General features: G+C 37.4%; 1 protein-coding gene across 4 annotated transcripts in view; it reads right to left on the bottom strand.

Annotated features, from left to right (window-relative positions):
- Positions 1-26,951, bottom strand: part of MICU1 (mitochondrial calcium uptake 1) — a 226,954-nt gene that overhangs the window by 153,615 nt on the left and 46,388 nt on the right. For all 4 annotated transcript variants that reach the window (XM_005699177.3, XM_013975660.2, XM_013975661.2 and 1 more), the window contains exons 4-5: positions 23,853-24,015; positions 8,758-8,801 (exon numbers count right to left, since the gene is read on the bottom strand). In XM_005699177.3, coding sequence (XP_005699234.1) covers positions 8,758-8,801; positions 23,853-24,015 — 207 coding nt within the window. The remainder of the gene's footprint in view (positions 1-8,757; positions 8,802-23,852; positions 24,016-26,951) is intronic.

The raw sequence follows: 26,951 nt of genomic DNA, 5'->3' as shown, positions 1-26,951 counted from the left end.
AATCTGCATGAATGTTCTTAGTATCTTATTTCTTGGTGATCTTGTCCCATGTCTATAGAATCTTCCTCTATGTGTTGCTTGGATCACGAGGGTGTTTGTTATGACCAGTGCATTCTCCTTGCTATCTTTGGAACTCTGCATTCAAATGGGTGTATCTTTCCTTTTCTCCTTTGCCTTTCGCTTCTCTTCTTTTCATAGCTATTTGTAAGGCCTACTCAGACAACCATTTTGCCTTTTTGGATTTCTTTTTCTTGTGGACGGTCTTGATCACTGCCTCCCGTACAATGTTATGAACTACTTTCCATAGTTCTTGAGGCACTCTATCAGATCTAATCCCTTGAATCTGTTTGTCACTTCCACTGTATAATCATAAGGGATTTGATTTAGGTCAAAACTGAATGGTCTGGTATTTTTCCCCACTTTCTTCAATTTAAGTCTGAATTTGGCAATAAGGAGTTCATGATCTGAGCTACAGTCAGCTCCTGGTCTTGTTTTTGCTGACTCTAGAGAGCTTCTCTATCTTTGGCTTCAAAGAATATAATCAATCTGATTTAGGTATTGATCATATGGTGATGTCCATGTATAGAATCTTCCCTTGTGTTGTTGGAAGAGGGTGTTTGTTATGACCAGTGCATTCTCTTGGCAAAACTCGTTAGTCTTTGCCCTGCTTTGTTTTGTACTCCAAGGCCAAATTTGCCTGGTACTCCAGGTATCTCTCGACTTTCTACTTGCATTCCAGTCCCCTATAATGAAAAGGACATCTTTTTTGTGTGTTAGTTCTAGAAGGTCTTGTAGGTCTTCATAGAACCATTCAACTTTAAGTTTTTCAGCATTACTGGTCAAGGCATAGACTTGGATTACTGTGACAATGAATGGTTTGCCTTGGAAACAAACAGAGATCATTCTGTTGCTTTTGAGATTGCATCCAAGAACTGCATTTCAGACTCTTTTATTGACTATGATGGCTACTCCATTTCTTCTAAGGGATTCTTGCCCACAGTAGTAGATATAATGGTCATCTGAATTAAGTTCACCCATTCCAGTCCATTTTAGTTCACTGATTCCTAAAATATTGATGTTTACTCTTGCCATCTCCTGTTTGACCACTTCCAATTCGCCTTGATTCATGGACCTAACACTCCAGGTTCCTGTGCAACACTGATCTTTACAGCATTGTAGTTGACCTCCATCACCAGTCCCATCCACAACTGGGTGTTGTTTCTGCTTTGGCTCCATCTCTCCATTCTTTCTGGAGCTATTTCTCCACTGTTCTTCAGTAGCATACTGCGAACCTACCGACCTGGGGAGTTCATCTTTCAGTGTCCTATCTTTTTGCCTTTTCATACTGTCCATGGGGTTCTCAAGAGAATACTCAAGTTGTTTGCCAATTCCTTCTCCAGGGGACCACCAAATTCTATACCATAAGAATTTCAGTGGGAGGGGGGTTCATGTTTGGGAACGCATGTAAGAATTAAAGATTTTAAAATTTAAAAAATAAAAAAAATTAAAAAAAAAAAGACAAAAAAAAAAAGAATTTCAGTCCCCCTGCTAACATCATCTAACTAACATCTTTGATCTGCAATACAATTTACTCTTAAAAGACAGGAAATCTCTTACATAACTTACTATATGTATCAAGGAGTAATACTGTACTTGACCTTATTGGCAGACTCATATTTTATCTGTGATATGAATAATCACAACTCAAAGCATTCAGACCATTACAGTACAGGAAAAAAATGTGCCCCTACTCCACTTGGGGAAACAAGACTTTTCCCTAAAAGGAATGGAATTTTAAACTTTACTGATATTAAAAAAAAAAAAAACTTTTACCTAAGTAATTAAAAGCATTTGGTTATATTAAAGCTTTGACTTCTAACTACAGCTCTCTTTTTTATTCTTGCATATCATCTTTTTATTATAAACACTGTAACCGGTATTTTCTTTTCTAGACTTTGACTGTACTTTCCTTTCTTTCACCTCAATGTGGACAATGTTTCAATTTGATTTAAAATATTTTCCTTTTCCATGTATACAAATATTCTTGTCAGCATCATAAAGGAGATGGAAATAAAACACATGTTAATTCTTTCTCCAAATTAGGAGAGATTCTAAGGGGGCTGTAATTACAAATATTGAAAAGACTCATTCCAGAGGCATGATTTTTGAAAAGTTCAGGGAGAGGTTAGGGGAAAAGGGAACCTGATAGAAAGGAAATAGTAAAAAATCTATTTTCTAAAAAAGAAATATATGTTGGAATGATAATAACGGACGACTAGTTTCAACGGGCAATTCATCATTATTTAAAAAAAGAGTATTAACTACTTCAAAGACAGCATGAACTTTGACTACTTCAATGCTCTGGAATACTGGTATTCTGTGAAGAAACAATTTTACCTAGACAATGCAGTTTTCTACTGTAACTTGAAAAAAAAAAAACTCATGGTAGGTAGGGCTTGAAATAGAGAAAATTGACTATTACAGACAATAAGAACAGAAAATATAAAACATAATTTTTAACTTGTGGTATGCTAAGGAAAAAATGAAAAGTAAGAGAAACAGGAAAATGAAGGGTTTCAGGACAGCAATTACATGAACAAATATTTGACAACTATGTAAAATAAAGGTTCTATTTAGGAGGGTGCTTTGTCTTATAGAACAATTATTGGGTGATAAAAAGTTAAACTCAGGAAAAAGTACAGCTTTCATTAAAGAAATAATTCATGAAATAATGGCATTAACAAATCATAACGAGAATGTATAGATACTATGGGGAAAGAATGCATTATTTTAAAAATCTATGATATATTACACTAAAAGAAAAGCCAGACAATATTCTGTGTTACCATCTGTATGCTAGTGCCAACACTCTAATTATAATGATTTTCAAATATCCTCAAATAGAAAATCTGAACTTTTTTAAGTGTTGAGGTTTTTAAACTAGTCTGAATATTTTTTAAAATATCATTTACCTACAAAATATAATCTTTTAAAAAATTATCTATTCTTTTTTTTTTTTTTTTGCTGTGCTGGGTGTTTGTCGCTTTGTGCAGGCTTTCTCTAGCTGCAATGAACAGGGGCTGCTCTCTAGTCGTGGTGTGCCTGCCTCTTGTTGTGGTGGCTTGTCTTATTGTGGAGCACCCGCCTAGTTGCTCCAAGGCATATGGGATCCTCCCGGATCAGTGATTGAACCTGTGTCTCCTGAACTGGCAGGTGGATTCTTTTCCACCAGGGAAGACCCTACAAAATATATTCTTACAAGGCCACTGACTGTAGTTTCTTTACACAAGGCCTGTGTTAGCAGATAGTTTTGAACTGCATAAATGCTGCAAGTTTCAATAATTGCATGACTTTTCTACAAAGGAAATTGCTAAGCATCCTTAGAGTAAGGGTATGCTAAGCATCCTTAGCATACATTAACATATGGTAGTGATGAGCTCTGGAAAAAAGATCTTCCCCCCGCAAAATCAAAAGCTGCTTAATCAAATTCAATTTCATGAACTATCAGTTGAAACAGCAATGTTTCATTTACTTCTTGAAAATTCTCTGGTCAAAAAGAAGAAAACATGAAAAGTAAGGAATAACTGCAACTATTTGTCAATATCATTGGGCCATTCTTTTCTACTTTGCTGGAGTTTGTATGAAATTCAAGTACAAATGAAAAACACTGCAGAAAAATGGTACTACTTCTACATTTCTTCTTGCTCTTATTGACCAAAAACACTAAAGTACAATTCAACAAGAAGGCAATAAAATAAGACAATTTCTTAGTGGTCAAATGATAGACTTAATTAAATGGTGTGCTGAATGTTAAAACAATGGAGAAATAAACAGGATGAAAACAAATATTTCTCTAAGCAATTTACAACTAATTCATCTTTCAAGTTAAAAAAAGGAGAGAGGGAGAAAGAAAATTATCTGTTTAAACATCAAAATAAGTTTCAAAGGAAACTCAATTGTTTTCTTAGTAGTAATTTCTACCAAGTTTCTAACTATCATGCATGAAATTTACTATAATTATCACATACATCTGTTTTTTTTCAACGGAAATTATCTTAGGAGTTATGTACTCTGGAAATTGCTATTCAACAACTGAGATTTTCTGACTCTTGGGAGAATAAGAGTCATGAAGATCCAAAGGAAAGAATTAAGATCAACACTTGAATTGAAGGAGGAAACAGACAGAACAGGCTCCATCTTGAAAGCAGGACTCCATCTTGGGCCGGACTATGGACTTTGAGCTATACGCCCAGTATCTATGGAAATGACATACCAACTGGAAAACCAGGCCCTCTGGATGGAACCCCAGGGCTTGTAGCTAGACTCTCTGTTGCCTAAAAGAATACCCTAATTATCTGTGTAACCGAATAGAATCATAAATTCTATTTTGCTTATTGGGGTATGACCACAGGCCTATTGATAATTGTCCAGTTAACTACCTAGGCTTAAGGCGTATGAATCACGGGTTAACTTTGATTGTATCTTTCTTTTCCTTTGTTCAGACTAGTTTCAGGGAATTTGGGGAGGCAGGTTTGGGCATGTGCACTTAGGGTACATAAGGTTTTCAAAAAAACTGGTCAGGGTCCTCGGCTAAAAGGAGACTCTGCCTTGGGCCCACTGGTGTAATAAACTGCACTCCACTATCTGCATTGTTCTTCTGAGTGAGTTTGTTTCCCAGAACGCGTGGCTACAACAGAATAAGCATTGATTCTTATAATTATTGAGGGAAAAACTTGATACACTGCAAAAATCCCTGAAAAAACTAATAAGTTAATTAAGTACTGAATGAAATTTGCACTCTTCATTATTTGAGATTTAAAAACAGTAAAGAAACTACTTTCTTTGACTTCATATGAAATAAAGACAATTCATAAAGACATAAACTAGACGTGAACTAAGTTTAAGTACCCCATTTAGGAAGCATAACCTTCACTCCTTAAAATAAAACCTTAATGATATATTTGATAGAGTACAGGACTTAAATGAAGAAACTAGCAAAGGAATTAAACATGCATATCATTATGCGGATGAAAGGGGAATTTGTGCACTTTTTCGGAGGAACAGGCTAGCTGGCTCAGGGTCACTGGCTCAGTTTTATATCTCCTTATGTAAGTGTCCCATTCTTTTATTCTCTTTCAGAATCTGTTCCCCTGGATGAAGTCAACTTTTACATGCCTGAGTTTCATATAAATCGTACTTTCAAACATTATAACATTGATATCCTTAAATCTTGCCTTTCCTACTCTGATCTCAGATTTTGTGCTTTAGTGCATAAACATTTGCAACTATAACCTGTTAAGACTGCCTTCCAAACATAGAAGCACTGCCATTTTTGTCTCCATAGCAAGAGAAGTACAAATACTTTAAATTATTTTTAAAATTTATTTGCCCTTTATTGAACGATAATTGCTTTATAGAATTTTGCTGTTTTCTGTCAAACCTCAACATGAACCTGCTGTATGGCTCAGGAAACTCAAATACTTTATATTTTTATTGCATTTTACTCTTGCTATTTTATAAAGATGAGTGGAAATTGAAAAAAAATGCAAACAACACAAATGATAAGAAATGTAGAGGTCATAGATTTAAATCAATTGAAACAAAAGTGGAGCTCATCAGTCAATCCAAAAGTCGCAAATTTCTAGCATCAAGTTGACAAGTACTGGCCAAAACAGGAGAAAATAAAGAGCACATATAAAACATGAGTTACTGCCGGGAGCCAGCACAAGGAGTCCCGCCCGTGGCCAAGGTCATGAGGTTAAGGGGTCCAACAGGCAAAGGCGAGTCTGGCCTTAAGGGAGCCTCACTGGATTTTCTCAAGCATCTACCCCCAAAACCAGAGTCTGCCTGCCGTACTGCATTATGCTTTTTGCTTACGCTTCTGACATTAAGAGGGGCTGTCCCACCACCACCTTTTTCTAAGTGAAGTGAAGTCGCTCAGTCGTGTCCGACTCTTTGTGACCCCGTGGACTGTAGCCCACCAGGCTCCTCTGTCCATGGGATTCTCCAGGCAAGAATACTGGAGTGGGTTGCCATTTCCTTCTCCAGGGGATCTTCCCAACCCAGGGATCAAACCCGGGTCTCCTGCATTGCAGGCAGATGCTTTATCCTCTGAGCCACCAGGGGAGGCTCTGGAAAAAGTTAATTTAGAGCTTTTAGATAATAAGTCTCCTGGGCATGATAAGAGTGTTTCAATCCAAAAACCCCTCTGATGGCTTTCTAGCCTGCCTATAGGACTCTTACAGCTGCACATGATTGTTTGTAGCCTCCCGACCGCAAGAGGCACAGGAAGCTCAAAACATCCTAGGAATGTAGGGGCTTCCCAGGAGTCAAAATCATTAGAATAGGACTGATTAAGGGTTTCATTTGTTGGGCCAATACTTGCTGCCAAATTTTCATATCTTTTATTTGTTGATATAGTTGATATTTAGAAAAAGCAAGTAGCAACACAGATCTTTGAGTTAAGTACCTTCTTTGTTATAACCCACTGCACCTTTGTTCTATAGGGATGTAACTTTAGTGCTTTGAGGGTGATGCAGATTAAAGAAAAACACTTCAGGGGAAATGAGATTAACATTCATTAAGGAAGAGAGCCATAAAGTGTTAGCAGGCCTCTTGGCCAGAAGATAATGCAAATCACCTGAGATCTTTTGTATACAAAAAGATACACAGAAAGGGTCAGGACTGCTGCCCCTGCATGACTCTGTATTTTCCATTATGTAAAACTTAGGGTATATAAACACCTTTTAAAAATAAAGTTATGGGGTTTTTGCACAAGCTTGGCCTCCCCCGTGTCAACTCTCTCTCTCTCTCTTTCTCCCTCTCCCTCCCTCTCCTTTTCAGGCTGATCCCTTGGAGCGGAGGCTCTCCATGTCTACTTATTTGTCCGGGCTTCTAAGACCCACGCGAGAGGGAGGCGGGGCACCCTCCGCTATTCAAGCGGACACCTGTGGCCTAACGTAGATGGTGCAAGTTTCTTGTCTTGAAACTTTATTAGCTTTCTGTGTAAACCAAGGAACACCAGTCTCTTTTCTCCACTAATTTTCCTACTACACTATTTTTTCCTAATCTCTCTTTATATTTCTAATTGAATAATTATTTCCTAAGACACCAACTCCGTCCCCTGTTCTAATTACCCTGGAACCACTGGGGTTGGACCCTGGCAAGTTACTATTAGGGCTTCTATATTTGGGAGTTCTCTAGGAATGGAAATTCCCCTTTTAACATGTAAAGTTGCTGTTTGACTTGCACATCTTTATCCAACTTCTTCACATGTTTTCAGGTTTACAAAAAAGGACTGGATTCTCATGTTATGCTGGATTCCTTCAGTAGCCAAAAAAAAAAAAAAAAAGTGATCTATAAAATTGATTTTGTTGTACGATATTAGTGACATCATGAGTCATACCTCCAAGGAATATGCAATTGACTAGTTGATTTTTCCCAATAGGTCAGTCAAACATTTTATTGGTTACCTCCTTCCTAGGTGCCAAGCATACTCTGGACTCTGAGTGACATAAAGATAGATAAGACAGGGGCCTAACCTGCCAGAGACTCTGAAATCAGACCCTGACACCAGTGTCTGCAGTAACCCTTTATATCGATAGTAGAGACACCAAGGATCAGAGAGAAGATGGGGTTGTCCCAAAGCAAAGCTAGAACTCTGAACCTGGGTCTCCTAGCTTCTAAATGCCCTTTCTTTTTGATCATTCTTTCTTTTAGAACATGTGATTTTAAAAAGAAGATATCCACAGATGGAGGCATTGTGCCACCTGAATAGAAAAAGTAAATTTTAGGCTGGAAGCCTTGGCTTCCAAGATCTCTCAGATCTCTCAACTTTTAAAGCAGCCACTCATTCTTTCCACTTGTGCAAGAATCTGGGCACTTATATCTTCACCTTACCAATACATGTAGTTTTATACAAGGATGCAAGATTGACACATTCCTGCAACATCAGCTTCTATTAACCCTGACTTCTACCCGTCTAGAGCCTAGTTTGTAATCCTGCCTTTTCCAGCCACTTCATGATTTTCCTTCTGACTTCCTTCTTGTTAAGCTTTGTAAAGCCATCCCTGGCTCGATCTTCTTCCTGCTGTGCTTTCTTCCTCCACTTTAAAATAGAACTTTTACTTTTCTCTCTGACTCTGTGTAATATTTTCTTTTTCTTTTTGGAGAATTCAGTCTGAAAGGGAAAAACATGTTTAACTGACTGTTTTGAGATAATAAAATTAAAAGTTTCATTTTCTATACTTAATGATTTAATTATATGATTTATTCAGGCATAAAATAAATTGAAAGTAAGTATAATGTAAAATTTATATGTATATTGGGGTGCTCTTCATAATTGTTTTAAAACTACTAGTAAGGACTTCTCCAATTTTCTTGTTAGGGTTATGACTATAAACTATCAAAGTCTAAGGAAAGTCAAATCAGATAGGTGTTTTTATAAGAAATATAATATTGGGGAGTTGTTAACCTTTATAATGGCTTCTAAATTAAAATTCAAATGTCAAAACACAGTCAATTAGCCCTCATTATATACAGCAGACAACCCAACAGCATTACTTTATATGCAAAAACACAGAAGAACCTTCTGCTTGATTTTTTCTGTAGAACCATTTGAAGGCCCTTACAGGCCTCCCAATGTAAGCACCAAGCTTTTTCAGTAAGATAAACAAGTATTCAGAAATTTCTCACAAATAACTTTAGAGGAACTTTAATAAACAACAGGATATACATGTTGTGTCGTAGTTCACTCACCTTTCCATCAAAGCGTTTTATTGTATACTGATCCAGACCCAAGTCTGTAAAACAGAAAAATATAATGCTTAGTCACTGATTATAACTCAGGTGAAATACATGAAATGCTAGCTCTCAGTTTTGTTTCCAATCCCATTGAGATGGTTTAGCTACAACATTATTTGAACAGAAATGAAAATTCTGTTCCACTTTCAGACTTAAAGTGTTGGTACTAAAAAATACCAATCCTTTATTTTATATATGAGAATGTGAAACTCTTAGAGATAAAAAGAGTCCATTTGCAGACCTATTCATGTACAAACCTATTCAACAGTAAAGCCAAACTAGAACCCTGGACTCTTCCCAGGATGATACTTTTTCATTACATCAAAATGATATATTACCTCTAAATAAGGTGAGGGGATATTAGTTTTATCTGAAAGCATAATCATTTTTTGTATAAAGAGATATGAGTTTAATACCAGGAGACATTGTGCAACACACCTAAACAAATTCAAATCGGCCATCTTAATATGACCTTTTAAAGGTGGGCTAAATAATAACTGTAGCCTTGGGAATTCCTAGCGTTGTGAAATACTAAGCACCATGAAAGATAAAAGGAAATATATTAAGTGTTCTTGAGGGCTGGGATTTTCTGTTTTTGATGACTGCTTTATCCCAGTATTTGGAATAGTGCTTGGTCACTAAATACTTAAAAAAAAAACCCACAAAACTGAATGAGTAAGATACAATCCTTGCCTTGAAGAGTAACAGTTTTGTAAGAAAGACATATGCAATAATATTGCATGGGGAGATACAATGAGTTCAATAAGAGGATGCTGTGGGACTTTTTAGAGTGGAGAAATCAGTTCCCAATTAGACTTATTTTTCTTGCATAACTACTTAGTTGTTTTCTTTCAGTTCTCACTTTCTTCATGCCAGTTCAGGCCCTTATTTCATTATGCTTACAGTAATACAATGATCGGAATATCACTGCTCCCAAAGGAAGCTTTTTGCATTTCTGCTTCTACACATTTGGTTATACATGCTCATCTAAAATGTGCTTCACCTTCTAGAAGTCTATCTGGAATAAAATGAACCACTGACTGCAAAAGAAGAAGAAAAGTCAGAAAAAAAGAAAATCTAAAAACAAATCTAATTTGAAACTTCACATGTACTCAAAATATCAGTTATAAAGGCAGAACATGCCTCTATGATAAAAAAAATAGAGAACAAGAAAGACTTGTAGACAATTAAAACTAGCAAGGGGAGATAAGAAAGATTTCCTAAGTGAAGAGTGCAAAGAAATAGAGGGAAACAATAGAATGGGAAAGAATAGAGATCTCCTCAAGAAAATTAGAGATACCAAGGGAACATTTCATGAAGAGATGGGCACAATAAAGGACAGAAACAGTATGAACCGAACAGAAGCCAAAAAAATTCAGAAGAGGTGGCAAGAATACACAGAAGAACTATACAAAAAAGATCTTAATGACTCGGATAACCACAATGGTGTGATCACTCACCTAGAGCCAGACATCCTAGAGTGAGAAGTCAAGTGGGCCTTAATAGCATCACTACAAACAAAGCTAGTGGAGAATTCCATTGAATTCTAGCTGAACTACCTCAAAGCCTAAAAGATGATGCTGTTAAAGTGCTGCACTCAATATTCCAGCAAATTTGGAAAACTCAGCAGTGACCACAGGACTGGAAAAGATCAGTTTTCATTCCAATTCCAAAAAAAGGCAATGCCAAACAATATATTCAAACTACCACTGCATTCATTTCACATGTTAGCAAGGTCATGCTCAAAATCCTTCAAGCTAGGCTTCAACAGTATGTGAACTGAGAAATTCCAGATGTACAAGCTGGATTTAGAAAAGGCAGAGGAACCAGAGATCAAATTGCCAACATCCGCTGAATCATCAGAAAAGCAAGAGGATTCAGGAAAATATCTACTCCTGTTTTGTCGACTATGCTAAAGCCTTTGACTGTGTGGATCACAATAACCTGAAGAAAATTCTTCAAGAAATAGGAATACCAGACCACCTTACCTGCCTCCTGAGAAACCTGTATGCAGCACAAGAAGCAACAGTTAGAATGGGACATGGAACAATGGACTGATTCAAAACTGGGAAAGGAGTACATCAAGGCTATATATTGTCACCTTGAGTATTTAACTTATATGCAGAGAACAGAACATCATGTGAAATGGTTGGGGGAATGAAGCACAAGCTGGAATCAAGATTGCTGGGAGAAATACCAATAACCTCAGATATGCAGATGACACCACTCTTGTGGCAGAAAACAAAGGGGAACTAGAGTCTCTTGATGAAGGTGAAAGAGGAAAGTTAAAAAGCTGGCTTAAGACTCAACATTCAAAAATCTAAGATCATGGCATCTGGTCCCATCACTTCATGGCAAACAGATGAGGAAACAATGGAAACAGTGACAGAGTTCATTTTCTTGGGCTCCAAAATCACTGAGAATGGTGACTGCAGCCATGAAATTAAAAGACGCTTACTCCTTGGAAGAAAAGCTATGACAAACCTAGACAGCGTAATAAAAAGCAGAGATATCACTTTGCCAATAAAGGTCCATATATCAAAGCAATAGTTTTTCCAGTAGTCATGTATGGATATGAGAATTGGATCATAAAGAAGGCTGAACACCAAAGAAATGATGCTTTCAAACTGTGGTGCTGGAGAAGACTCTTGAGAGTCCCTTGGGACTGCAAGGAGATCAAGTCAGTCCATCCTAAAGGAAGTCAGTCCTGAATATTCATTGGAAGGACTGATACTGAAGCTGAAGCTCCAATACTTTGTCCACCTGTTGCGAAGAGTTGACTCATTGGAAAAGACCCTGATGCTGGGAGAGATTGGGGGCAGGAGGAGAAGGGGACGACAGACGATGAGATGGCTGGATGGCAGCACTGGCTCAATGGACATGAATGTGAGCAAACTCTGGGTGATGGTAAAGAACGGGGAAGACTGTGATGCTGCATTCTATGGGGCTGCAAGAGTTGACACAACTTAGTGACTGAACAACAACAAAACAGTGATTGTTCATTTCCTCATATTTCTTAATATACTGTCAGGAAATTACAAAAAGTTATCTCCCTGGACCACTGCCAAAAAGACAACAGAATGGAAAAGAGAAAATAGAAGAGTGAATTATAGAAAAACACAGACTCAATACAAGGTCTTCTGTTATACAAGATCTTCTGTCATACAAGATCTTTTCTCATTCAGAAATACAGATGACATAATTCAGAAAGTATCGGCAGAACATTTCTCATTTAAGTAAAATGAACAAAACTCACTTGTAACCCACTCCAGTGTTCTTGCCTGGAGAATCCCAGGGACAGGGAAGCCTGGGGGGCTGCCATCTATGGAGTCACACAGAGTCGGGCACGACTGAAGTGACTTAGCAGTAGCAGCAGCATGATTTCAACATATAATCAATATGAAACTTATTGAGATATTTTACATTGTATTTATACTGAGTTTTTTAAATCTAGTGTGTATTTTACAATTATAGCACATCTCAATTTAGACTAGCTACATTTCACATTATTACCATAATATCCAAAAGAATTCAAAAGTTAACTTGAACGGATTTATGTTTTTCATTGAATGCTCTTTACTATAGTTGGGAACATATTTTACCATGGGCATCTACCCAAAAAAAGGAAGGGGCATGTAAGGACAGCCTGGCATGTACTGAGAATTCCTGTCATTTAAAAGCAAATACAGACATAAAGTACTTAGTTGAAATACATGATTGGTTCATCCTATTATATTTAGATTTCTTTACCTGTCAAATGAAGGGGATGGTTGGATTAGATCAGTTCTTAACATGGTTGGGGGGTGAAATACGGGAAATGTGGATGGACTACTTCATTCTATCCTTACTCCCTACTTCTCTTAAAATTCTAATAGGCTCAATTACAGTGGGGAAGGGAGAGTATGCTGAAAGGTGAAAACACAGCATGTATTATTTGAAAATGTAATCAGATGACTCCCCTTCCATTTCTCCACCCTCATTCTTTGGGTCTTAACTTAGAAACACGGGATGTTATGCTGCTATGCCTAGGGTGTTTTCTATGGTTCTCAAACTTCTCTTCAAAGAACTCCCACAGTCATTTAATGTTAACAGAGTGACCTAAACATGATCTCCTCCTTTTCATTAATGAGAAAGATGACCCTCAAAAGGATTTAATGATTGTTTTCGATTTTAAGTCTAACAATCTTTTTAAATTATGGCAGTTGCCCATCTTGAATCCACACTAAAAATAATGTAAATGTGCATATAAAATAGTCTCAGTTGAAGCTCTTGAGTGAACATTTAACAGGTTTGTTTTAAAGATGATAGCTACTCATTTTGTCAAAAGACATAAATGAAACTGAATCATATATATAATTTTGATATAATCACATATATAAAATCTAAAAATTAGAAGTAAATGGAAACTATGTAATTTTACATAAGAAGTCCCAGCTTCAATATTTAGAGATTCATTTTTCAGTTTAAAGAATTTATTCTAAAAAATGGATGCAGAAAATTATCCTAAAATTTTATATAAATGACTGTATTTTCAGCTTATGTCAGTCAACAAAACAAAGTATAGTTCAAGTTCATCAGATACAAGAGATAAACTTTTGCTTAAAATCTAACTGCTAAAAATCAAAGGCAAAGAAAAAAAATCTTTAAAACAGGCAGTTTAAAGTACTGAAAGAGAAGAGTTTCAATCCAGATTTCTTTATTTCGTGAAAATATTTTTCAAGAATGAAGACAGGGCTTCCCTAGTGATCCAGTGATTAAAAATCTGCCTTGCAATAATGCAAAGGACATAGGTTCAATCCCTGGTCCAGGAAGATCTTACATGCCTGGGGGCAACTGAGCCCATGCATAACAATTCCTGAGCCTGCTTACCCACAACTAGAGAAAGACTGTGAGCAGCAACAAAGATCCAGCACAGTCATAAATAAATAAATAAATATTTGAAAAAGAAAAAAACAAACCTTAAAAAAAGAGAGTGAAGACAAAATAAAAATGTTCTCAAATGAAGGAAAACCAAGAGAATTCATCACCAGCAGAACTGCTTTAAAAACGTTATCCTTCAAGTGTGAAGAAAGTGATACCAGAAGAAAATATGGAACTTAGGAATAAATAAAGAACAACAGAAATACCTAATACTTATTACAGATAAATTTAACAGACTATTTTGGCAGTCGAAATAAAACCTTAAAACAGTATCTGGAAGAGTTTTCAACTTATGTAGCTCTAATACATATGATGTGTGCTTAGTTGCTCAGTTGTGTCCAACTCCTGCATGAACTATATAGCCTGCCAGGCTCCTCTGTCCGTGGGGATTCTCCAGGAAAGAATACTGGAGTGGGTTGCCATGCCCTCCTCCAGGGGATCTTCCCAACCCAGAGATCTAAGCCAGATCTCCCGCATTGTAGGTGGATTCTTTATCGTCTGAGCCAGCAGGAAAGCCCAGGAATACTGGTGTGGGTAGCCTATCCCTTCTCCAGGAAGGGAGTCCCAACCCAGGAATCGAACTGGGGTCTCCCGCATTGCAGGCAGATTCTTTTTTTTTTTTTTTTAAGATTTAAAATGTTTTATTTTTTATTTATTTTTTAAATTTTAAAATCTTTAATTCTTACATGCGTTCCCAAACATGAACCCCCCTCCCACCTCCCTCCCCATAACATCTCTCTGCGTCATCCCCATGCACCAGCTCCAAGCATGCTGTATCCTGCAGGCAGATTCTTTTACCAGCTGAGCTACCAGGAAAGCCTAATACATATGATACTATACCATAAACTGGGGAGAATACTCCACTTGAAGCAGTAAACTATAAATTCTTAGTAAAGTGTGAAAAATTAACTACGTATTGATATATTATAATCCCAGTAGCAACCATTAAAGATACACAACAAAATATACTTAAATTCCTCTGCCAAAATCAATTAAAATGAAATATGAAATAATCTTCAGGGATTCCCTGGTGGCTCAGTGATGAAGAATCTACCTAAATGCAGGAGACACAGGTTCGATCTATGATCCAGGAGGATCTCCCATATGCTGAGCAACTGAGTCCACATGCCACAACTACTAAGCCTGTGCTCTAGAGCCTGGGAACTGCAACTGTGCAGCCCACATGCCACTACTGAGCCTGTGCACCCCAGAGCCTGTGCTCCTCAATGGGGGAGGCCACTGGAATAACAAGTCCATGCACCTCAACTAGTGAGCAACCCCGCTTGCTGCAACTAGAGAAAAGCCTGTGCAGCAAGGAGGACTCAGTTCAGTTCAGTTGCTCAGTCATGTCCGACTCTTTGCGACCCCATGAATCGCAGCACGCCAGGCCTCCCTGTCCATCACCAACTCCCGGAGTTCACTCAGACTCAAGTCCATCGAGTCGGTGATGCCATCCAGCCATCTCATCCTCTGTCGTCCCCTCTTCCTCCTGCCCCCAATCCCTCCCAGCATCAGAGTCTTTTCCAATGAGTTAACGCTGCATGAGGTGGCCAAAGTACTAGAGTTTCAGCTTTAGCATCAGTCCTTCCAAAGAACACCCAGGGCTGATCTCCTTTAGAATGGACTGGTTGGATCTCCTTGCAGTCCAAGGGACTCTCAAGAATCTTCTCCAACACCACAGTTCAAAAGCATCAATTCTTCGGTGCTCAGCTTTCTTCACAGTCCAACTCTTGCATCCATACATGACCACTGGAAAAACCATAGCCTTGACTAAACGGACCTTGTTGGCAAAGTAATGTCTCTGCTTTTCAATATGCTATCTAGGTTGGTCATAACTTTTCTTCCAAGGAGGACTCAGCACAGCCAAAAATAAATAAGTAAACAAAATTTTTAAAAAAATCTCCAAATAATCTGAAAAGAATGCAGGAAAAGAGGTAAAGAGTAACATAAAAGGGGAAAACAAACAATTAAATGGTAGACCTTAATCTAAACATATCAAAAATTACATTAACTATAAATCATCTAAATATATTAATTAAGAGGTAGAAACTGTCATATTGGATAGATAACAAGATCCAACTACATGCGGTCCATAAAAAACCTATTTTAAATACAATCGTATAGGTAAGTTAAAAGTAAAATGATGGAAAAAGATGTATCATGAAAAGTGAATCAAATAAAGACAGAGTAGCTACATAAGTATCAGACTATGTGGACTTTAGAGCAAAAGAAATATTAGCAAGGATAAAGAGGGTCAATTATATAATGAAAGAGGGTCAATTCACCAGGAAGACAGAATAATCCTAAGCGTGCATGTACTTAGTAAGAGAGTTTCAAAACATCTGAAGCAAAAGCTGATAGAACTGAAAAGATACAGACAAATTCACAAATAAAAGTCAGAGATCAACTCCCTTCTCTCAATAATTGACAGAGACAGGAACAGATAACCAGTAAGGATATGGAAGATGGAAAGATCAGTGGTTGCCTGGGACTTGCCAGGGAAAAACTGGGAAGGCAGGATTACAAATGGGCACAAAGACATCCTAGGGGGTGATGAATATATTCATTATTTTGATTATGCTGGTGGTTTCACCACTGTATGAAGTGAAGTGAAGTGAAGTGAAGTGAAGTGAAGTCACTCAGTTGTGTCCGACTCTTTGCGACCCCATGGACTGTAGCCTTCCAGGCTCCTCTGTCCATGGGATTTTCCAGGCAATATACTGGAGTGGATTGCCATTTCCTTCTCCAGGGGATCTTCCCAACCCAGGGACTGAAGCTAGGTCTCTCACATTGTAGACAGACACTTTATCATCTGAGCCACCAGGGAATACGTCCAATTAGTATATCTGTACTGCTTGTTTTGTTTTTGTTTGTTGTTCAGTCGCTCAACTGGGCGCTAAGCCTTGACGTGATAGACAATTAAGAATTGCTACTTCGTTTGCTACCACAAGCCCCACTGGTCACTAGAGTCAAGCTATTAAGGATGTGCCCTCCCAGTGGCAGTCACAAAAGCTGGAAAGTCAGACATATACACAAGCTCCCTGTTCAGAGATACCAGCAATCTGGGACAGGGTACAGGGAGAGCACAAAAATGATGCCCATTGGCCTGCCCAGTCTCTGAAGAAGTTTATAGTCAGACCATAGATGTGTGTTTAATTAGAAGCCTCCCCTCAGGCCACAGCCATGAAGATAAGTTAGTAAGCCTCTTTACACAAAGACTGGGGTGTATTTCATGCTGGTTATCTGTGCTGTGCCCTGGCATGGGCTAATCAGTTAACAACTGTTTCTCCATTTGTTACAGCCCTATGGGACCCGAGAATGTAAGCTCCAGTGGCCACTAGAGGCAAGTGATCAAAGGATGTGTCCTGGGTGCCAGCTGCAAAACCAGGATGCTAGACATGCACACAAATCCCCCTCTGGGAGACACCAGTGACCTAGGGCAAGGCAGAAAGGTATGCAAAGATGGCTCCTACTGGCCTCTACAATCTTTAGACAGTATTTCAGCATGTCTCTGGATGCGTATTAAACCAGAAGCCTTCTCCACAAGCCAAAGTTCCAAGATAAGCAAAGGTACCTGTTTCACAGAAATACTGGTGGTGTTTCAATTTGATACATCCGTGCTGTGCCCTGAGGGTGGTAGCCAGTTAAGAATGGTTTCTGTATTTGTTACAGTCCTATGGAACCTGTGAACATAAACCCTGCTGCCCACCAGAGGCAGGTGAACAAGGGGTGTCTCTTGGGCAGCTGCTGCAAAGAACAGGGCACTGGATATGCACAAGCACTTCTCAAGGAGAGACTGGAGACCTGGAACAAGGCAGAGGGAGAGTGCAAGCCTCTGTCTTTGGAGAATATTTCAGTAGGCTCCTAGATATGTGTTAAATTAGATGTCTACCTCTCAGGCCAGTGCTGTAAGATAAGCAAATAGGCCTCTTACACAGAAAGACTGGGCACTTTTCACTCAACTACCTTTGCACTGGTCCCTGAAGGGTAGCCAGGCATGAGCACTTAAAGAACTGCTCTTTAGTTCACTATAGGCTTGTGGGTCTTTCAGATGCAAGTCCCGTTGGCTTTCAAATCTGGATATTCTGGGGCTTACCTCGCAGGTGAAGGTCTCAAAAGCTGGGGTACCAGATGCGAGACTTAAACCTCCCACTCCTCAGTTAGAAGCTCAGATCTGTGAGTTCCCTCCTGACCACCGGTTACTGTGCCAGGAGTGGAGTTTATGGCGAGATTGTGTCTCAGCCTTTGCTACCCATTTCGGTGTGGGTTTTTTCTCATTTGTCTGATGTGTAGGAGTATAGGAGTGGCTCATCTAGTTTTGGAGTTTCTTATTCTTCTTTATACAGTTGTAGATTTGGAGTGTCCATGGGAGGAGGTGAGGTCAGGATCCTCCTACATAACCAACTTGACCCCAAACCACTGAATATAATCGAGGGTAAAATTATGTGTCTTAGACGAAAAGTGCTCTGTTGCTGCTGCTGCTGCTAAGTCGCTTCAGTCGTGTCCGACTCTGTGCGACCCCACAGACGGCAGCCCACCAGGCTCCTCTGCCCATGGGATTTTCCAGGCAAGAGTACTGGAGTGGGGTGCCATCACCTTCTCCGAAAAGTGCTCTAGGTAAGATAAAAAATGGCTCTCTAGTAAGAGTATCACTAAGGGCATGACTCTTATTCTAAGGAGAATATGGAGTCCTGAACAAGTTAATTCATAGTATGATCTCTTTTCTCTTTTCACATCCCTTTTGTCTTCCATGTAGATAAAATCAGATCAAGATGAATAGATCAGCCAGTGGGACGCGGTGGAAAGGAAACAGAGACCCTCTTTGCTCTGATCAAAGCTCAAGTTTTTCTACAAAGTACTTTAAAAACTCTATCCATGCTGCTGCTTCTCCAAGTCATTGGCTAGCTATGCAAAATTAGTTACTACAAGCAGCAAGCAACTGTCTTATCCACTGTACACAGAGATGCTGATGATATTAAGGCTGCAAAGAAAGGAGATGAGACATATTCAAGTCATACACTACATATTTTTAGTCCTTTTAATGTCCTTCCTGCTTACCTATGGCTACTCTAAACTTTCTTGGTATTCAGTACAAAAATATTCTTAATCAGCTTGCTACTGAAATTCATTAGCACTCTACGCACTTAAAAACGGCTTAATTTTAGGGCTGTGTATGCTTTGTGATTATTTTTGAACTATTCTAAAACTAAAACTTACAAGTTTAGATCTGTTAGGTATCCTGGGATATAGTATGTGTGAAAGCCATGACAAAACAAAGCTGAAATATGAGCTACTGGCTAGAGTCCAACCATCTGATGACGAATTCAAACTACAAAAAAACAGCCTCATTCTTTTCTTTGTTTCAACCCACATTGGAATAATATATATTTTACTTCTGCTACATCAACATTTATGGAAATTTGTGTTCATGAGCAAACAAAAATGAAGCCAAATTTTATCCTGAATCTCATTTTAATAGATTACAATTTTCCCTCCTGATTATTTTAAAAGAAAAGCAATTATTCATTATTCTGACTTTTTATCAAAATCAGAAATATGCTTGGCATACGAGACATTTAGTAACCATTCTGTCCATATAACAGGTCTTTCAATAATTAAAAAACAAAACTACAAAGTTAAATGCCAAAATGTATGTAAGCAATTAGAATATATAATGATTTCCAAAGGGGGAGAAATTCCTTAAATGACCAGATAATTTTTACTAACCTACCTAAAGTGTTGCTTCATTTTCCCTGTCACACTGGAAGCAAAGTACAGTTTTATTTAAAGTTACTGCCACATATTAGATTTCATCTGGGTATTAGAAATAATTTGACAGTACAAAATATTTTGCCATCATAAAACCCAGGAATATATCTCTCAATCCTTTTTCTTTGTCTTACACACATCATCTTTAATCTCTCCTTCCACATGTCACAAAATAAGGTGTTAAAACTAATTCAAAAGATTCAAAAGCTAAAAAGTCGGTGCAATCAATGGAAACTGTTTGGTTTAGCAGCATTTAGTACACTCATAGTGTTATATAACTATCACCTCTATCTATCTAATTCCAAATATTTTCATCACTCCAAAACAAAAATAAACCAAAAACACCTTGTGCCCATTAAGCAGTCAGTTCTCATTCCCCCAACCCAGCTGCTGGCAATTGACAACCTGCTTTCTATCTCTAGATTTATCTAGATATGTTATACAAATGAAATAATATCCCAATATAAAATAAAAATTAAAAAAAGCAATCATATGATAAGTGGCCTTTTGTGGCTGGTTTGTTGATGATTTTTATTTTTTAATTTATTAAGATTTGTTTTGTAGCCTAACACATGGTCTATCTGGTCTATTCTGGAGAATGTTTGATGTACGCTTGAGAAGAAATGTATCCTGATACTCTTGAGTGAAGTGTTCTATATATGTCTATTAGATTTAGTTGGTTCATAGAGAGTTAAGTCCTCTGTTTCTTTAATGACCTTCTGTCTAGATGTTCTTTTCACCACTGAAACAGGGTTATGAAGTCTCTAACCATTATTGTAGAATGATTTCTCCCTTCAATTCTGTCAATCTTTCTCTCACATATTTTGGAGTCTGTTATTTGGTGGGTGTATACACATATATTTATCACTGTTATATCTGCTTGATGAACTAACCCTTTTATATATAAAAATGATTTTTTAGATAATGTCCTATGGTAAAGAATCAGCCTGCCAAAGCAGGAGATGCAAGACACATGTGTTCGATACCTGGGTTGGGAAGCTGCCCTGGAGTATGAATTGGCAACCCACTCCAGTATTCTTGCCTGGAAAATTGCAAGGACAGAAGAGCCTGGTGGGCTACAGTCAATGGGTTGCAAAGAGTCAGACACAACTGAGGGACTGAGCAGGCATGCAACACTCTTCTAAAGTGAGTTTCCTGTGGACAATATATAGGTAGGTCATATTTTTTATCTCCTGTCAATCTGTATCTTTTAACTGGTGAGTTTGTTTTAGATTTAAATTGATTATTAATATGGAAGGACTTGCTTCTTCCATCTTGTTATTTGTATGCTATATGTCATGTCTTTTTTATCCCTTCATTTCTCTGATCTTGCCTTCTTTTGTGTTTGATTTTTTTTTCTAGTGTACTATTTTAATTCACTCCTCATTGCCTTTTCTGTATATTTTTTAGTGATTTTCTTAGTGGTTAACCTGAGGATTACAATTAACATCTTAAATTAATAATCTACTTTGAATCAACATTAACATATCTGTAATTGTTGTTTTACAAATTTCTTTTAAATCACATAGAAAACAAAATAGGAGTTAAAACTCCAAAAACAATACTGACTTTTCTATTTTCCTATATACCTTTACAGGTCTTTATCATTAAAAAATTTTCTTTGTATGATTTTGGTTACTATTCAATATACTTTGATTTCAGCGATTCCAGTTAGCAACAAACTTTCTCTGCTTTTACTATCTAGAAATTGTCTTAATTTCTCCTTCTGGGACTCCTATTATGCATATGTTGGTATTCTTGCTTTTGTCCCACAAGTACCTTAGGCTCTATTCATTTGTATTCATTCTTCTTGCTCTGCTCCTCAGACTGGACATCAACTGACCTATCACCAAGATTCTGATTATTTAATATAGCTGCTCAAATCTATATTGAACTCTTTCAGTAAATTTTTAATCTACTTTTCAGTGCAATAATTTTAAAAATTTTGTAATTATATTTGGCTGCACTGGGTCTTTGCTGCTGAGCACACGCTTTCTCTAGTTGCAGCAAACAAGGGCTACTCTTAGTTAAGGTACAGTGCACAGGCCCCTCCATTGCAGGGCCTTCTCCTGTTGTGGAGAACAGGCTCTAGGTGTGCAGGCTCAGTATTTGTGACATAAGGGTTTAGTTGCCCCATGGTATGTGGGATCTTCCCAGATCAGGGACTGAACTTGTGGCCCCTGAATTGGCAGGTGGATTCTTAACCACTTCACCATCAGAGAAGCCCTCAGTTCAATAATTCCTACTCAATTACTTTTCATAATTTTAATTCTTTATGAATATTCTCTGTTTATTAATACATAATACTGCCTATTTCCTACAGACACTTGCCTACGGTTTCCTTTAGCTCTTTGAGCATATTTAGGATAGCTGATTTAAAGTCTTTGTCTAGCAAGCGCAATGTCTGGATTTCCTTGGGGATGGTTTCTATTTCTTTTTTTCCCCTCCTATTCGGATAATTGTTGATAAGCCATGAAATTCTTCAAACTGAAAATTAGACATTTTTAATATTGCAATGTCATAATTCTGGAAATCAGATTCTCTCTTTTTCCCAGAGTCTGACATTGTAACTTGCTGAGGACTACAGTCATCACTTTGTTTAGTGATTTTTCCAAACTATTCTTGCAAAGACTATTCTTCCTCATGTGTCATCAGTGAAGTTTCTGCTCTATTATTTAAGCAGTCATCAAGTGCTCTCACAGAAATTTCCTTAAATGTTAGATGCAAAAAATAACAAACCAACAAACAAAACACATCCCAGCTATTTTAGTGTTTGTAGATTGGCCCTGAGCTAGGGTGCTCTTTTGATGTTTAGCTGCTGCTGCTGCTAAGTCGCTTCAGTCGTGTCCGACTCTGTGCGACCCCACAGATGGCAGCCCACCAGGCTCCGCTGCCCCTGGGATTCTCCAAGCAAGAACACTGGAGTGGGTTGCCATTTCCTTCTCCAATGCATGAAAGTGAAAAGTGAAAGTGAAGTCGCTCAGTCGTGTCCGACTCCTAGCGACCCCATGCACCGCAGCCTACCGGGCTCCTCTGTCCATGGGATTTGCCAGGCAAGAGTACTGGAGTGGGGTGCCACTGCCTTCTCCGTGATGTTTAGCTAGACTCTCCTATAACTCCGCCTTAACTTACCTCCACTTCCATGGAGCACAACTATCAACAAGAAATACAAGGCCACTCAAGTCTTTTCCAAGTATGCATCAGGCCCCGAGCATCACTTTGGATTCCCTAGGCAGTAGCCTTTCAAAGCTCTTATTCCCTGAAATGTCTTTATTCTCATCCTCCTCCTTCCTAAGCTTTTTAGTCTGTCTGCTGCTGGTCCTATCTGCCGTCTCTTGGCCTGATGGGTTACAGGTGGTATTCATGTCTTTAAATTTTTAAAATAGATGACATTTTGAGGTGGGTGAAACAAAAGGCAAATCTTTGTGCTGGTAGCTCAGTAAACTATCAGATGAGTTAAAAGGCACACCCACTTTTTAAAAAACAAAACTGTATACATTGCCCTTTACTGAATTCCCCATCACTAGTAAGCCACAAAAGGAATGTAGGCTGCCATTCCCATGACTGCTGCTAAGCAGGGAAATAGGGCATGGTAGGCAGGTAACCAAAAGGTCACAACACTTTCTTTCCAAAATCTATTGGCTTCATTAAACATTACCCTGGTTGCTATAACTGTTTTTCATTAGATTTCAGTAATCCAAAACGTTGATTTTGTCCATTTTGGGCAGCATAATGATTTGCTTCAGTGAAAGAACCGATTTTTTTACTGAAGAAAATGACAGAGTCATTTTTCCCACCATGTCTCCCAAAAGCATTTGTAAATTATTACCTTTAACTTATAATATTAAGCCCTTTATTTTCTTTCCTCACATCTCATTTCTTCAGGCTGGTTCATCTGGATGAGACATCCTTTCCTCTGTTCTTCAAAACTTTTATTCAAACTTAAAAGTATTCTCTAGAAACCATTCTCTAAACTTCCAGGTTGAGTTAAGTGCCCCTTACTTACACTGCCATAGCACCTGTTCTTTAACAAATCATCACATTCCTGAAATTACCTGTTACTATCTCTGTCTATCCCACCAAAGAGCAACTTGACAGCAGTCACATCTGTAATGCATTGCCTTCAGGAATAGTTTTATAACAAGCAATGAATCTCAACCAGAGGGGTAAAATCTCCTCAGCATTTTAGATTACAGGCTCCTCTTTTCTACTCCTAAAGCCTAGCATAATGCCTAACATCCAGCAGCTACACAGTGAATATAATTATTGCATGGACTTACATAGTTTAGGTGATACAGAGAAACAAAGCAGCATATAATGAGATAAATACCACAATCTTATTTTTCACTGTAGCAACTTACGTTCTGGTTGTTTCTCATTGGGTGTTATGGATCGCACAAAATCTTGCGGTGTCATAAACACTTCAGATTCACCATGCTCACTGATTACTTTCAAGGTGGCAAAATAGCGGAAGATTTTATCTGGTGTGGAATATGCACGAATCCTATTCTCATATTCCATCACCTAAAATCAGAAATTCAGAAAGTGTTACTGTATTAAGCAATTCTCATTTTCATGTATTTTCTCTTACTTGGGAGAAATTTTATACCATTTTTCCTATAGCTGTTTTTTTTTTTATATTAGAAATTACTTGTGTCTCAAAAACCTATGATATACTATTCATACTTCAATTGAAGCAATGATTGTATAAGTTTTGTTTAGAATGTTTTTTAAGGTTTTTTTTTAGTTGGAGGATGATTGCTTTACAACGTTGGTTGGTTTCTGCTGTACAGCATTACAAATCAGTCATAACTCTCTCCATATATATATATGTAAATCCCCTCCCTTTTTAAACAACTTTATTTTATTTAAACTTTGGCTGTATTGGGTCTTCATTACTGCATGAGAGCTTTCTCTGTTTGCTGCCAGTGAAGGTAATCTCAGCTCTAGGGTGTGCAGGCTCAGTAGTTGTAACCCCACAGGCTTAGTTGCCCTAAGGCATGTGGAATATTCCTGGACCAGGGATTAACCAGTGTCCCCTGCAATCCAAGGTGGATTCTTAACCACTGGGCCACCAGGGAAGCCTTAGAAGTTTTTGAACAGTTTCCTAATTTCCTAAATCATTGAAAGCAAGCAAAAGAAAAATGTCATACAAGAATTCAAAAAGTCTCAGTCAAAGGCTCCATATACATGAGAGCCTATCATTTTTTAAATACCAAGTTTTCTAGAAGGGACTAATTTTACAGTTTTACTTTCATGCAATTTCCTGAATTCTAAAACAAAACAGACATGGGACTTTCACAGATCTGAACAACTCTTTCAAATACAAATTATGTTAAACAGCAGCATAAAAAATAAAATTACATGTCACAGAAACTCAATTATTAACACATCTGAAGCAAAGACTTTTACTTTGGACTGAAACATTAGACTTCCAGACAACATTTAAATATAGCATATTTAGAAAAGAGTAGATGTGGGAAGAACACAAGAAAATATTTGAATAGGAACAAAATTATATATGGCATACATTTAACTAAAAGAGTATAACATTAACATAAAAGCTAATATAAAAGTTAATATAATGTTAATATGAAAGTCCATTTCTTTATCTAGCCCCCAAGACCCCATCTGTACAGGAAACATACAAAAATACTGTTATCTTTTGTGTAATATTCTTGTACAACCTATATAGTACTTTGGTGAAAAGATTTCTCTCATACCTGAATTTTATATGTTGAGATAACCAATACTAAATAGTATCTTATAAATAACTGGCTAGAAAATATGTCAAGGCAATATGATCAATTATTGGATTATTATTTAGATCCATACAATATGGATCTAAATCCATATTGTAAGGCAATTATCCTTCAAATAAAAATTTAAAAAATCTATCAGTGAATTCAATGTCTATAAAAAACATTATTCAATGTCTATATTAAAAAAATTATTAATGTTTTAATTTGCTTTATTAATACAGCTATTACTGTAACTGTCATTTCTGGCTAGATGGTCACTTTGAGGTCACCGAGAGCAGCTGGTTAACAATGGACTCAATTCCATTACCAGATGTGCTTTCAGTCACCAAGAAAGGAATGCTAATTTGTAACTATATGTGACAGGAATCTTTCTAAAGCTAATTTGCATTAAAGTCTGAATACTGATTTCAGAAAATTTTTCAATAGATTTGGCACATGGCAGACACACTAAGCATTCCCTTAGCAGCCTTTCAACCCCTTAGCAGCCTTGAAACTTAGCTACAAGTCTTAAACCGAAGGCATTTTATATTTTACTACATCTGCTGGGTCATACCAGCTACAAAACAAAAATAATCAGTTTGTAATATTTAGGATATAAGCTACAGCTACTGTCAAAGATGGCTTTTTCAACTAAAATGTTAAGTCAATCATATGTAAGATAAAGGTAGAAAAAGAACAACTTAAAAGTCAATGACTTACAGACTGAAAATCAGATTCTTCATTGTTACCCAAAAAATACACTGCTGAATATTACTGATTAGTTTTAGTTTGAAATAATAGGTAAAGTAACAGACTTCCTGCATTTCTGCATTTTTAGAGGTTAATACAGATATATGGCATAGTATATTTTTGTTTTTTTTCACTTAGCAATCTAGCTTATTTTAAAGTTTTTATTGAATTTGTTACAATATTGTTCCTTCTCCAAAAGGCATGTGAAAAGATGCTCAATACCACTAAGTATCAGAGAAATATAAACTAAAACTATAATGAGGGGCTGACACCAGTCAAAATGGTCATCATCAAAAAGTCCACAAACAATAAATGCTGGAGAGAGTGTGGTAAAAAGGGAATCCTCCCACACTGTTGATGGGAATGTAAACTGATACAGCTACTACAGAGAACAATATGGAGGCCCCTTAAAAAACTAAAAATAGAGCTACCACACATGATCCAGCAATCCCACTCCTGAGCATGTATCTGGAGAAAAACATTGTTTGAAAAAAATCCATGTATCCCAGTGTTCAATGCAGTACTGTTTACAATAGCCAAGAGACAGAAGCAAGCTAAATATCTATTGACAGATGAATGGATAAAGAAGACGTGGTACATATACTCAAGGGAATATTACTCAGCCATTAAAAAGAATGAAATAATGCCATGTATAGCAACACAGATGGACCTGGAGTTTATCATATGAAGTAAAGTAAGTCAGAAGGACAAATATCATATGATATTGGCTTACGTATGAATCTAAGTAAATGATACAAATGAACTTATTTGCAAAATAGAAAGAGATTCATAGACTTAAGAGAACAAACTCATGGTGAGGGGAGGGACAGAATCAGAGTTTGAGACTGACATGTATACACAGCTATATTTAAAACAGATAATGAACAAGGAATATTGTATAGCATGGGGAATTCTGCTTAATATTCTATAATAACCTAAATAGAAAAAGAACTTGAAATAGATATTTGC

Source organism: Capra hircus, chromosome 28, assembly GCF_001704415.2.
Source record: "Capra hircus breed San Clemente chromosome 28, ASM170441v1, whole genome shotgun sequence".
Lineage (NCBI taxonomy): Eukaryota > Metazoa > Chordata > Mammalia > Artiodactyla > Bovidae > Capra > Capra hircus.
The sequence above is the reverse complement of the archived record's forward strand: the minus strand, read 5'-3'. Positions and strand labels throughout refer to the sequence as shown.